The following is a 15,128-nucleotide window of genomic DNA, read 5'->3' as shown; positions in this document are numbered from 1 at the left end:
TGGATCTTTTCACAAATGTTATTTTTGAGTAACTGTTGGAAAACGGCTGGGTTTTAAACTTTATTTTAGTCTCTACTCTAGGAAGAGGTTCTTTAAAAGTCGAAACACTCTAAAACCCTTTAAAGTCAACCATTTAAAAGAACCCAATGTCTTTATCTAGTCATCTTTTATCCTGATCACCATTACTGTTTGCCTTCACCCATATCCCACCCCAAAAAAGGGCCACAATTTCCCTGATATGATGAGTTACTGACCAAGTAATTCAACAGGTTGAAGCTACTTATCAAACTGTGGCTACGTGATTAAGCTTTCTTTTAATACAACCGACTTGAGTAAATTTTAAGTTAGTGCTGCTCAAAGTGCCTTTCTTTGTCATTACCCTAAAAAATTTAGTATAGACTGAAACGCAGCAAACATTACCATTCACAAAAGAGTAATTAACAACTTTACAAGGACTATAAAGGATTTACATAGTATAATTTAACAATTTCGCGTGGCATCTGCTGCAGAGATCACAAACAGACTGTCATTATGCCATCTCCTTTCTTGAACCCCGCCGCCGCCTGCGGCTTTATTCTGGGCTTTTCAAAGGTTTAATCCACTCAGGGCTGCTAAAGAGGGAATCAAGGAAGCCTAAGTTGTGAACCCAAGCGGAGGAAAGGGCAGGAAAATGTGGTTGAGTCACGTCGTTCCGCCATTTTCTAAGCGGAGGAGGAAGACATGTTGGAACAAAAACACAACAAAAGAGCAGCCATTTCCCAAGCCAGCTCCAATAGCAACCCGAACTGGCCGAGCCCGGCCGCTCCGGCAGCTTCGAATGCATCTCACTGGACAAACCTAAGAACATCAGAGGTGCCGACGTAAAGAAAGCAGCTGCATCCTCCCGCTCAGGGAGCAAAGATGACCCGCATACTGACTGCAGGTGAAAGGCTCGGGAAGGACGACGGAAGCTAAGTGGGACACAGTGTCAGAAACTGAAATCCTAGACCAAGTTGGCAGACTCAAATCTACTCGGTGATTTTGGTGACTTACGGTTCACACGAAACGCCCGGCTATAGGAAACCCCGGTAACGCAAATACCCAGACCCGGATTCAGCTGGCCCTACTACCTGCCTCTCCCCGTTTTCCCCAATCCGTACTTCCCCTCGGAGAACCGCCTGTTTGCTTACGGGTTCTTACCGTATGTGGGGGATGCCAACCCCACCTTGAAGAATCTTATAGAGTTTGCTCTCGTACAGCAACTGGGGATGCCTGGCCTTCTGAGATTCTAGCTTCACTGCCACTTCCTGCAGGGGAAAGAGGGGACGATGGCATCAACATCCCTAGGATTCAATGTCACTTGGGCAGGGACGGGAGACATTAGCAAAGCTCCAGCTCGCGACCCGAAGGTGGAAGTGAGAGGCTGGGAAGAGAAAGCTCTCTTTGTAATTACAGAGCGAGGCAAGCTGCCTCCAAGGCCTCTTCAGGGGGTAGTGACGAAATCCGCACGTCCTCTAAAGTGCAGGAAAATGATTCATCCAGAAAACCTAAGGAGAGGTGAGGAAGGAACCAGGCGATCGGGAATCGTCCTAATGGGAACGAGAACCCCAGGAGAATTAAATACAAAGAGGAAAAACATGGGGATCACAGATTCGGCCGTTCTCACCTTAAACGACGGTTTAAAAAGTTCGATTAAGGCGCATTTTCAACAAGCTGGGAAACTTCTGAGTTCACCCAACCTTCCCATCGGGTTCTTTCCCTTTTAGGGAAGGAGAGCGGGGGAGGTTCGTAAGCCAGGAAAGCTGGCTCCCAGTGGACCCCCCCGGGCGTGCGTGCGGGGGGAAACGGCCCGAGCCGCAAGGGGGTGGGGAAGGGAGGGAGGACAGCCGCAGCGCGGCCGCGGACCCCACCCCTGGGATTACCTCGCCGTTGGTGATGTTGATCGCCAGATAAATGTCCCCGAAGGAGCCAGACCCGATCTTCCGTACCAGTTTGTATTTCCCTCCGACAATGAACTCGGCCTTGGAGCCGCTGCTGCTCGCCATCCTGAAAGACGAAGATGGAGGCTGGGGCCAAGCCCCGACACCTCTGAGGGGAGGACGGAGGCCTCTGAGGCCCGGGCGCGGAGCGAGGCTGCGGAGGAGGGCGGCAGGAAACGGAAACCGTCGGCTCTCTCGGCGTTACAGGGCCCAGAATCGGCCGAGGCGAGCCGGTCACCGCCGCTCAGTCAGGCTTCCCTGGCCAGGCCGCAGTCTGTGAGGAGGTTCTTTCGGTTACCAGGCCGGGCCACTTATTTCTGGGCGGCCGCCGCGGCCTCGCTTTCGCGGCGCCCTCGCGGGCCGGAAAAGGAGCGCGGTGTGTTAGGGCAGCGATACCACTGTCACCGCTGCCGCCGGCTCCCGCCCGGAGGGACCTCTGTCACTCCGCTGACGCCGCCATCTTGTTACTCCGGCTCCAGCCAACACAAAATGCCCCCAGTCCCCGGGAGCCGCTTCTTCACGGCGCGGAGCACTCTGGGAAAGGGATCTCGGGCGCTCGCCCCGGAGGGTCGGCAGCGAGAGGGAGGGCGGACCCGGATCCGTGAGAGTCGCGGCCCACGCTCGGAGCGTCACCCCGGCCCCGCCCAACCGCTCATGCGTACTGCAACGCTGCTGACTGCGCAGGCGTGCCGTCGTCTCTCCTTACTCCCCCCCCCCCCCCACTCCTCCCGGGGCTCACTTCCACTTCCGGTCGTTGGCAGTTCTTCTCTCGTTACCTGTTTGTTTGTCACGTCCGACTCGCCCGGTGTCTGAAATGCCGGGCGGCCCCAGGCCTCGAGGGCATGTTAGGGAGGATTCACCTTCATTTTTCGGGGAAGATGGAAGCTTCAGGGCTCCTTAGGAGTTGGGTATTGACCTTTGCTCTATGTTTGAGGCGGTTTTTAACCTTTGATCTTTGCTCGGGCCGCTCCCCCCGGCCGGCCTGTTCCAGCTCAGTTTGTTTTGAAAGAGGCTGTCGCCTCTGGTGGGGAGGGAGAGAAAGGCAGTCCTGGGCGGGCAGGGCTTCTTCCGGGCCCCCTGCTTTAGCCCAGTCTAGCTGATGAGGCTTAATAATTAGAATCCTGCGCTTTACGGACTGTTGGAGACGCTCTTTTTACAAGCGAGGAAAAGAGGGAAACCAGGAATTACCCTGCTGCCCTGTGTCTTTATGTTGTTGCTCTACTGATACCTTTGATCCCCAAGGAAAAAACGCAATATCCCAGTCATAATTTTAGTAGCAGATACAGTCATCATAAAGTAAAATTTCCAACCTTGAAAAAAACTGCACATAAAGTTGTTATCCCCACCCCCCCCTCCCCCCCCCCCCCACACACACACAAAACCCCGAAAAAATCATATCTTGGTTGAAAACAGTATTCACCCAAAAAAGATAGGGTAGAAATAGCTATGACAGAATAAAATTGGCAGCGTTTAAAACTTTACACAGTAAGATTTTTTTTAACTAAAAATTGATAAAAGATTCAAATCTTGACCACGTTTTGGATTATGAAATTTGACCAGGCAATATTGGGCTCTAATAATGATCATCACGAAAGAAAGCTACGTGGTTGATGGTATCGTCTATTATATGAATCAAACCCTGGTGAGTGAATGAATCAAACCTCAGTTGTAAGAATTTAAACAGCAAAACCTATCCCAAATAAAATAATTTCATTAAAATGGAAATGGAAAAAAAATGTAAACTTAACTGCCACTTTGAAGTGATGGGGTTCCTCCTGGAATATATCTGAACTAAAATTTCTCCATGTTACTCTAGTTCTGACTTAAGTGTTTATCTTCATCAAGTTCTAGTCTAAATGTCTTGAACTTGAAAATAGAGGGGAAGAGACGTCCTCTAAGGTTTAGGATGAAGTTTTGAGGCACTATCAAAATCCAGGCTGCCTGACTCCCAGATCAGCACCATTAGACATTGTCCTTTGGTGACTCCAGAGCATTTTTGGCTTACTTAAAATTCTTTGCTGTTAGATTGTTAGATTCTGGTCTTAAGAAAAAAAAAAAAGCTAAGTTTAAGCATCTTGAAGTTTCCAGAGATAGCGACCAGTCTGCTGATTTTCTACCGCGGCCATCCAAAACTTAATGAATTCCCCAGCTTAGAGAGTTCCCCATAAGAGGTGGGGTATACCTTTAAAGGAAGTGGACTAGGTTAAGGATTCCCAAAGGTGTATGGACAGGGACAAGTCTAACAGAGATTTCCATAGAGATATTTAGAAAAATGAGAGCAGTATAATGCAGTTTTCTTTCATTTATCTAATTTCAAATTGTGCTTTATTCTGAGATTTTATCTTCCTACATATGTGTCATTAAAGTGCCCTTTTATAAAATGGTGCTGATGGTAGATGGTTGTTTTGTTAATATCCTTATTTGGCAAAATTAAAAGTTGACGCTTTATGTCTGCTCACCCGCCTTTTTTTTTTCCAACTTTTATAGGTTTTTGAAATCCTACACTCTGGGACCCACTAATCTAAGTGACTTTTAGAAGTCCTTCCAACTCTGAAATTCTATGATTTTATGTATGTATTTGGCGTGTCTCTTCCTTTGTTTCATGCCTGCTGTAGTCACTGTTCCAGCACTGACAATATCCAGCAAAATGTACTAAAATGCTGTATGAGAGGTCATAGCCTTATTGAATGTGATTTCAGTTGATTGCATTTTAAGATTTAAATTTGTCAGACTTAAGAAGGGCAAACATTTTTTGCTTTTTCTTTTAAGACGTAGAAAATGAAGTTTTTAGGTGTTGGCTATGACTCAGCCATCTCCTTAAAATCATGTATCATCTGTGATAACTTTCAGCTTCAGCAACTGAAGGATTACCTGTTTTGGGTGCTGCTATTTTAGTTACAAATCATTCTGTACTTTTGAATCCACAGCAGCTTTGGGGTAATAGAAGGAGTCTTCTAAAATGTGCCAAAATGCAATTCCTGACTCCTGGATCAGATGAATTCACTAAATCTGTAATCAAAAGTATAGAATAAATAGGGGCCGGCCCAGTGGCGCAGCGGTTAAGTTTGCACGTTCTGCTTCAGCGGCCCAGGGTTCGCCGGTGTGGACATGGCACCACTTGGCAAGCCATGCTGTGGTAAACATATAAAGTAGAGGAAGATGGGCACGGATGTTAGCTCAGGGCCAGTCTTCCTCAGCAAAAAGAGGAGGATTGGCAGCAGATGTTAGCTCAGGGCTAATCTTCCTCAAAAAAAAGTATAGAATAAATATTTTAGAACTTGAGGGACATTTAGAGAACATCTAGTTCAATAATTATATTTTTTAATGCTTTGCGATTTACAGAGTCCTTTCACACATATCACTCATGCCCCACTAGGACAAAGTGGCTTGTCCAAGATCATACAGATCTTAGTGGCAAAGAAAGGACTAGAAACCCAATCTCTAACACAAAGAAAGAGAAAAAGGAAAGGGTAGAAGGCAGATTGGGACAATCATGCCCCAGTGATTACTTCTATGTTCATAGAGAGGTCAAGATGAATAAAACTTTTTTTTTTAAAAGATTTTATTTTTTTTCCTTTTTCTCCCCAAAGCCCCCCAGTACATAGTTGTATATTCTTCGTTGTGGGTCCTTCTAGTTGTGACATGTGGGACGCTGCCTCAGTGTGGTTTGATGAGCAGTGCCATGTCCGCGCCCAGGATTCAAACCAACGAAACACTGGGCCGCCTGCAGCGGAGCACGTGAACTTAACCACTCGGCCATGGGGCCAGCTCCTCAGAACGCTGCATTCTTTTTAATCACTATGTATTATTTCATTGTATGAATGCAGCATAATTTATATGATAAATATATGTATATACTTCCCATATTGAAAATTTTGCCCATTTTTCTCTATCACCAGCAATGCTGTAGTGAACATCCTGGTACACAAATCTTCATGCCCATGTGAAAACATTTTCTAGGATCAATTCCTGCAAGAGGAACTTGCTGCATCAAAGGCCACATGCATTTAAGGTTGAATAAAACATTTTTTAAAGCCACAGTGTTTATCTAAGGCAATGTCACTGGTAACCAGAGTGTGTTTTGGGTAAAATGATAAGGATGAGCATGTGAAATATAGATGGATGCTGTCAAGAGGAAAATAAAAACACAAGGGTAGCCTGCCCATCTCCTAGGTTGTTTGGTACAAATAAGTAAAAATAATGAAATGCCTTGGAATATGTCAAACACTGTCTCAGGTGTCATTACATAGCCTTGTGGGTAATCAGTATTAGATAAGTGAGTTAGTGGAGTGATTGAAAACTTGAGAACATCAGAAATGTCCTATTGGATCAGAGTGAGCATTTAGTCTGTTTTCTAGTCATTGACAGTGACAGCAATTTCTATGTCCCTTTCTCGTGTCAGTTCCTGTTCTCTGCATTGTTCACGAAATTTTGTGAAAGTCGATTGCTGCTTCTATGAGAGCAACAAGCCCAGTTGAGACATTCACAAACATTTCTTCCTTTTTATGGAGTCATTAACCATAAATTTATTTCTGTTAATTTCATTCTTTCAACTTATGTATGCTTTTGACACATGGTTTCAAGATTCTAAAGATTGATACATTCCATATGTATATTACCTGATGATCTTTTAATATTCGTATATACATATAAAATGTTTGCTGTTCTTTTCCTTATAAAAGTGACAACTCATTTGAAAAGTTTAGAAAATTTAGATAAATCAGAAAAAAGAAAATAAAAATCTCTTAGAATTTAACCACCAAATGTTAACATTTTGCTGTTTATAAATGTCCAGTCTTTTTTTCTATGCTTATTTTGTGTATGTGTGTGTGTGTGTGTGTGTGTGTGTGTGTGTATTTATGTTGGGTGTATGTATATCTATCAGTATAATGTGTGTGTATACATATATTTAATTTTATTTCTTAAAATTTGCAACAAATGGTTATAGTGCACAGTTTTGAGACCCAGTTTTTTCTCTTAATGATTTGTTAGAGATATGTTTACATATAACTAAATAATCTTCCAAACTATCATTTTTAATGTTAAATATGTATCATATTGACAGAACAACATTTAACCAATCCCAGTTGAGTATTCTGGTTATTTCCAAGCTTTTGCTAGTATGAAAACGCTTTAATGAATAGTCCTGTAGCTAAATCTTTTCTCACATACAAAATTAACTGGTTAGGATATATTTCTAGAAATGTAACTGGTCTTAAAACGTCTTGATCATAAACAACAACTTCCAATTCTGTTTTGGTACAGTTTGTGATGATTGAACCCATATTCATGGGCTCTCCTCATTTCTTAGATTTATCTTTATAAATTTAAATCCTAATCCTTTCATTCTGTCCTTAAAAGAGGTTGTTAGGTTTTCTTTTCTGACAAGCTGTTGTTGTAAAACCTAATAAACTTAGTTAGAAGACATCTTTTCTTTGCAACTCCCCTATTCCCTTCCCCACCTATTTCAAAATCTCAAGAATTTTGCAAGTCTGTGGTTTGCAAGGATGTGCTCATAGGATGGGAAACGTCCCTTTTATGGACATAGCTAACAAAACACATGTGTTGGCCATTAGTGAAGCAATCACATTGTAGAGATATTTAGACTTAGTTGAAAGAGGGGGAAAATTAGTTCCCTGTAAGAGACAATGGAGGTCAAAGGACCCTCAAAATCAAGAATGTAGCTAACCAAGTATGAAAAACAGAGTGATCTCATTTATGTTAAAATCTCTCATATTTTGCATAAATTCAAGTATTCCCTCAGAAGTAAATATGTATTCCCACAAAAATAAATGTACAAGGTTTTAGAGATGGGGAAGAATTCAATTTGTCACTGTTCCAAAACTGAGATCAACCCAGACTTTACTACAGAAATCTTTGAAATGCTTCAGTTAGGCATTTCAGTGTACTTTAAGTGAGAATGTGTCCTTTTCCACCTGTGTGTGTAAAATGTTGCCATCTACATTTAGAGGATGTAACTTTAAGTAAGTTTTCCTAACTTTAAGTAACAGCCCATGGAAATAATACTTGAGTAGTGGAAAATTATTTTATTCTTAAAAAGTGGTTTGAGGTGGGAGAGGAGAAACCAAATTATCCCTTTATTTGGGTATTTAAAGGCTAGGTTAAATGGTGTAGGGAAACATATCCTGACCTAAGTCGTCAGGAAATCTGAATTTTAGTTATGACTCTACCTTAAATATTTTCCTAGGCTTCAGTACTGTAATCTTTTAAAAGAGAAGTCAGATTCTAAGGTTCTTTCTAGCTTTAAAAAATATTGTACTACTGGGGCCAGCCCAGTGCTTACTGGGTAAGTTCATGCGCTTCACTTCTGTGGCCTGGGGTTCATGGGTTCAGATCTTGGGCACAGACTACACACATCAAGCCATGCTGTGGAGGTGTCCCACATACAGAACAGAGGAAGATTGGCACAGTCATTAGCTTAGGGACAATCTTCCTCAAGCAAAAAGAGGATTGGCAATAGATGTTAGCTCAGGGCCAATCTTCCTCACCAAAAAATAAAAAAATAAATATTGTGCTAATTACTGAAGATGATTCCTATATTTTGAAGTAGAAGGAGGAAATTAACGTGCTCTTTTCTTTCTACAGCTTCTTAAAATTCAGAAAATACATAAAATTCTGTTGGGCATATCCTTACCCATGCTCCTTAATACTTTTTTTTCTTTGAGATTGGCCCTGAGCTAACCTCTGTTGCCAATCTTTTTTTTTTCTTCTCCCCAAAGCCCCCCAGTACATAGTTGTATATTCTAGTTGTAGGTCCTTCTAATTCTGCCATGTGGGACGCTGCCTCAGCATGGCCTAATGAGTGGTGCTAGGTCTGCACCCAGGATCTGAACCAGTGAAACCATGGGTTGCAGGAGCAGAGCACAGGAACTTAACCACTCCAGGGCTGGCCTTCCTTAATACTTAATTGTCAGGAAAAGCAGATTCTCTATCAGTGAAACATAGCAATGGAAAGATATAATTAGAAGAGATTCCCAGGGCTGGCCCCATGGCTGAGTGGTTAAGCTCACACGCTCTGCTGCAGGCGGCCCAGTGTTTCGTTGGTTCGAATCCTGAGAGTGGACATGGCACTGCTCATCAAACCACGCTGAGGCAGCGTCCCACATGCCACAACTAGAAGGACCCACAACGAAGAATATACAACTATGTACCGGGGGGCTTTGGGGAGAAAAAAGAAAAAATAAAATCTTTAAAAAAAAAAAAGAGAGATTCCCAAATTAGAAGAGATTGGGAAATATCTTCTTTTTGAAATGTTTAAGAAAGGCAATAATTGTTTCTTCGTTTACATATAGCTGTCCCTGGAGGTGGGGGAGGGGCTTCACTTAAATGACCTCCGTGGCTCCCTTTTAGTCTAAAAAAAAAAAATCCTTGCCAAGATTCTCATAGAGGGAAAGCTCAAAATGATTTTACTCTTTAACACAGTCATTCTCGGCAAGGAATGAGATTCAACAGCGGAAATCAAGCAAAGCTTGTTTCATATCCTCTTATAATACTGATTCTTCTAGCCCCACCACTCCCTCTCAGAGTTGCTTTGAAATAATGCCTGAGGCTTTAACTCATTTGTCTGCAATGAACACTCTGCAGTGTAATATTTAAACGCCAGAGATATGTCCTGACGAGGAAATTCAGATCGTTGATGTTCCGTGTACTCATTGAAAACCTTACTAACTAAGGCCAGGACTTGAAAGGCACCGTAAAAGATGAAACACCTGAGTCCCCTGCCTTCTCCACTCTATCCCCGTTATCTTGTGCTGGTCAGTCTGTCTGACCTGGCGATATTTACATAATCAAATTATATTTTAAAATTTCTATTTTAATCACACGAACCATTAATTCCTGGAAATGCACTATCATGCATGGCATTTGGGATATTTGTGTTGGCTATTTTTACTTGAAAGAATTTTATTAGTGTTTTGGAGTTTCTGCAATTTCTATGTCTCTTTCTTTCCTCAGCCTCTGTTCTCTTCCTCTGCATTGTTCATTAGCAAGGGCAAGAAACTGTACTCCCTGTGACTCATTATTGCTCAGTATAGTAATCTACTCTTTGTGAAACTAAATTTGGAAGATGCTTGAGTTGCCCTTCCTGAGGAGAGCCGGTCCCAAGAACACATCCTGTTAACTCTCAGCTCTCCATGCTAATGCCAGGAAGCACTGATACTGATGCAGAAAATGCCGCTTACCTCCTGCCTCACTGGTGTTAATTTCTTCCTTTCAGATTCTAAAGCCAACTGACTTATTTAAATCTTAGCTACCTACCGGACTTTCCAGACCCTTGGTACTTCCTGTTGGACTTTGAACCTGATCCGAACTCCTAAGGTTGCTTCTTATATGCGTTCTCTAGGGTAGGCAAATGATAGAAGGGTAGCTCTGCTTACCTTCCCAACACCCTCTAAATCCATATGAAACTCATATATTTTTACACTTTCTTTGTTGCTTAGAATTCCAAATTCTATTGACCTCCTTAGCCTATATTGTCTTGTCCCACACTGTATCATTGATTACCATAGCTTCTGCCTTAGTTGAAATAGGATATGTAAGAGCACTTTGTCTAAGCCATAAACCTCATACATATATACCCGGCTGCTGTTATTATTAGGCAATTCAAGCCAGAGGTGACTTTTTCTCATCTTTCTGGTGGAGGAAGACAGGCTGTCTGCTGAAATAGGAGCTTCACAATTATTGTCCAAAACCAAAAATAAGAAAAGCATAGGAACCACGACACTACCACAACTGATTTCTTTACTTAAATGATTCCTTTTGACAAGGTCACCACCATAGGCTTTTAACATGTGTCACAGGAAACAGAAATCAAATATTCCAGGCTATTCTAAAGGCCTCAGAACCTTTCTTCTAATCAGCTTGAAGTTTTAAGATGACATCTACCCTGATTGATTTTCCCATGCTAAATAGTTACTTTAAATGTTTATAAAGCAATTCCTACAGTATTATTCTTACCTATATTATCTTATGTCATAAAGAAGATTTTATGGGGGAAGTAATTTCATTGTTTTAAATTTTTAGATAGGGCAACTGAGGCCCAGAGATCTTAGTTGACCTCCCAAGTGCACTAAAGTCAGGAGAGCATCTTGTACTTGAACTCAGATTTTTCTGACTCCAAAGAAACTGCTTTTTGATTTCTCCAGTCTATGCATCTCAGAACTGTCAACACTCTTGGAAAGAAACTGCTTATTTATTTCAAGATTAAGTAAACATAGAAAAACAGACATCCACTCATGTTCAAGAACCCATGCTGGGGGCTGGCCCCGTGGCCGAGCGGTTGAGTTCGCGCGCTCCGCTGCAGGCGGCCCAGTGTTTCGTTGGTTCGAATCCTGGGCGCGGACATGGCACTGCTCGTCAGACCACGCTGAGGCAGCGTCCCACATGCCACAACTAGATGGACACACAACGAAGAATATACAACTATGTACCGGGGGGCTTTGGGGAGAAAAAGGAAAAAAAATAAAAAATCTTTAAAAAAAAAAAAGAACCCATGCTGGATCATGGTTTTCAATAGTTATACACTGCTGCCATCTGGTGGATGTGCTCACTTGCTGTTACTTTAGCTGGCTTCATGCATGGCAGAATTACCTAGTTGGATCTGAACAGTCAACCATTAAATGCCAAGGAAAGGGCTGGAGTCGGGGAACTTAGAATAACATTTGAGGGGCTGGGCAAGTGTTAGGAGTTTGAGGAAACCTAGGGTGCTTTCTGAACAGGATCAAGCATTTCCTTGTTTCTCGTTAACAATACTTGAGTGCTATGATATAAAGTCAATGCATGTTACGTTACATGATAAGGGGATAAGAGAGGGAAGAAAACAAAGATATAGTCTATATATGTGTATATTCCATGTGGATAACCACTTATTCCAGCATCACTGGTTGAAAAAACTTTCCTTTCTCCATGTCTCAGTCAGTTCAGGATGCTGTAACAAAATACGATAGCTAGACCGGGTATCTCACAGAACAGGAATTTATTTCCTCACAGTTCTGGAGGCTGGAAGTCTCAGATCAGGGTGCCAGCAGGGATGAGTTCTGGCATTGCAGACTTCCTATGTCCTCACATGGCAGAGAGCAGGTAGGGGTTGTTGAGAAGAACAAGCGTCACCCAAGGACTCTGTACCCTCTTCTGGGGAAAGAGTTAGTGTGTTTTCAGTTGTATACTAGGCAGTTGTATCATGATAGTTGGAAGTGAGACTTTTTGACTGTCTTTATTTGGAGACTAAGTATGGTTTAAGGAGATGCTTATGGGTGCCAAGTTGACAATGGATGGGCTTATGATGGTTAATTTTATGCCTCAACTCGGCTGGGCCATAGTTTCTAGATATTTGGCCCAGCATTATTCTAGATGTTTCTGTGAAGGTGTTTTTCGGATGAGATTAGCATTTAAATAGGTGGATTTTGAGTAAAGCAGAATACCCTCCATAACGTGGGTGGGCCTCATCCAATCAGTTGAAGGTCTTAATAGCACAAAGACTGACCTCTTCCAAGCAAGAAGGAATTCTTCCAGGAGACAGCCTTTGGACTCAAACTGAAGCTCTTCCCTGGGTCTCTGACCTGCTGGCATAGCCTGCAGATTTTGGATTTATCAAGCTTCCACAATCACATGAGCTAATTCCTTAAAATAAATCTCTCTCTCTCTCTCTATATATAATACACATCCTGTTGGTTCTTTTTCTCTGGAGAACTTTAATATGCTTCCTCACTTTATTCAGGTCACTGCTAAAATGTTCTCTTCTTAGAAACACTTTTCCTGACCAAATTATTTAAAATACCCCCTTATGTGCATCCCCTCACCATACCCAGTTACTCCTCAGCTCTTAACCCTACTTTATTTTCCTTCATAGCACTTACTAGTATCTAAAACTATATATTTATTTTTTTACTTTCTTTTTTTTTTGAGGAAGATTAGCACTGAGCCGACACCTGCTGCCAAGCCTCGGGTTTTTTTTTGTTTTTTTTTTTTGCTGAGGAAGACTGGCCCTGAGCTAACATCCATGCCCATCTTCCTCTATTTTATATGTGGGATGCCTGCCACAGCATGGCGGTGCCATGTCTGCACCCGGGATCTGAACCAGTGAACCCTGGGCCATTGAAGCAGAATGTGCAAACTTAACTGCTGTGCCACCAGGCTGGCCCCTATTTTTTCACTCTTATATTGATTTAACCTCCTTCACTAGAACATTCACTCAATGAGACAGGAGATTTTTCTGTCTTGTTCACTAATGTATCCTGAGAACAGTGTCTACCTCAATAGTATCTTTTGAATGACTGAATGGATTATATAGATTTACATATGCACATATTAAACTTACTTTTTTCAGTTAACAATATATCATATCTATAACATGGACATCTTTAAATGTCCATGCCTATAGCTAAACCTTACTCTTTTTATTGGCTGCATAGTATTCCATGGTATGGCCATGCCAGAATTTATTTATCACCTGCTGATAGTTATTTGGACTATTTCTAGCTTTTCACTTTGATTTCTTTAAGTCACAATAAAAAACCTTATGCATGTATCTTTGTGCAGTCATGTGTGGATTTCTATAGGATAAATTAATAGAAATGAAATTTCTGAGTCAAAAAGGTTTGATCAACTTAAACCCTTACAAACTGCTTACACAATTGCCCACACAATTGCAGACCCTTAAACGTGCAGCAACAAGCCCTTGAGTCTCTATTCCAGGGCGGTGAATGCATATTCCAGGAGAGGGACTTTGTTTTTCTCACTAGACTTTTTTCTCATGCAGTTTCCAGGAAAGTATTGCATTGACAGAGGGGACTTCCAACTAGAAACCAATGAATAAAAATCAGGTATTGCAAGAATTCAAGCAGTACTTGAAAGGGTATTGGTAAGTATTTTAACCATAGTTTTACTTGGTGGTGTGGGACCAGCCTGAAACACAGCAGTAGAAGGGAATTGTTCATAAGGAAGTTTAATAAAAGGCTGGCTCTCCTCTCAGCTCTCACTGCTCCTTCTCAGTCTTTTTAGCTGGTTCCCCTCTCTCTGCCTGCCCCTTGGTTGTGTTCACCAGGTCTTTGTCCTCAACCCTCTTCTTCTTTTTTTGTTTTTTTTGAGGATGATTAGCCCTGAGCTAACTGCTGTCAATCCTCCTTTATTTGCTGAGGAAGCCTGGCCCGAGCTAACATCCATGGCTATCGTCCTCTACTTTATATGTGGGACGCCTACCACAGCATGGCGTGCCAAGAGGTGCCATGTCCACACCCAGGATCCTAACTGGCGAACCTCAGGCCACCAAAGCGGAACGTGTGCACTTAACGGCTGCACCACCAGGCCGGCACCAGGCCTCTTCTTTTTACGCCCTTCCTATTTTCCCAGGGTGATCTCATTCACTGTATGGCTTCATGTGCCATAGATATGCCAGTGACCTCCAAATCTATATTGCCAATGCCACTTCCCTCTCCCAGAACTTTACATCCATCTTCCCACTGGACCCTTTCACTTGGATAAGCCACAGGGGTCAACTGGTCCCAGACTGATCTCATTACTTTCCCCTAAGCCTTTGCCCCAAACCTCTTCCTTCTTTAGGATGCCTTTTCTTTAGTGAAGGCTACCACCATCCACCTAGTTGCCCAGGATAGAAATCTCAGAGTCAGACAAGGCCTCCCATCCTCTCACATCCTGTAGGTTATCAAATTCTGTAGATATTCTTTCAACATTCCTCCCCTCCCCTCCTCGACTTCACTATTAGTGCAGCCTTAACCTGACGCCTTATTATCTCTGCCCTGGCTGAAAGCTACGACCTTTTAACTGCTCTCCCAGCTTTCAGCCTTAGCTCCTTCTGGGATCCATTTTCCATTCTCTGGACAGATGATCTTTCCAAAATTCAACGAATATCATGCTATCCCCATTTTTCAATGGCTCCCCTATTTCCTACAGGAAAAGTTTAAATTCCTTAGCATGGCATACATGCCTCGCATGATCTGGTGCCTGCCTACCTCTCCAATCTTATCTGTCACTACAAACTTGAATGTATAGCATTCAATCCAGTTATAATGAAGTGATTGCAGTTTCTGAAAAACTCAAGGTAGTTGCATATTGTTATGCCTTTGCATGTAGTCCCTTCTACCTGGCCTAACTTTCCATGCCTATCTACTCGGTAAGAATTCTCTCTTTAAAGAC

General features: G+C 42.5%; 1 protein-coding gene across 3 annotated transcripts in view; it reads right to left on the bottom strand.

Moving 5' to 3' along the window:
* CSNK1A1 (casein kinase 1 alpha 1) overlaps nucleotides 1–2,541 on the bottom strand; it is a 50,428-nt gene extending 47,887 nt beyond the window's left edge. Inside the window, exons 1-2 of one of the 3 annotated variants that reach the window (XM_046667696.1) lie at nucleotides 1,902–2,541; nucleotides 1,180–1,286 (exon numbers count right to left, since the gene is read on the bottom strand). In XM_046667696.1, the coding sequence (XP_046523652.1) occupies nucleotides 1,180–1,286; nucleotides 1,902–2,024 (230 nt within the window). In that variant the 5' untranslated portion in view covers nucleotides 2,025–2,541. The remainder of the gene's footprint in view (nucleotides 1–1,179; nucleotides 1,287–1,901) is intronic. The other 2 variants (XM_046667697.1, XM_046667698.1) reach the window with 2 other exon arrangements.
* Nucleotides 2,542–15,128: the final 12,587 nt, after the last annotated feature.

Source organism: Equus quagga, chromosome 7, assembly GCF_021613505.1.
Source record: "Equus quagga isolate Etosha38 chromosome 7, UCLA_HA_Equagga_1.0, whole genome shotgun sequence".
In the NCBI taxonomy this organism is placed as follows: Eukaryota; Metazoa; Chordata; class Mammalia; order Perissodactyla; family Equidae; genus Equus; species Equus quagga.
The sequence above is the reverse complement of the archived record's forward strand: the minus strand, read 5'-3'. Positions and strand labels throughout refer to the sequence as shown.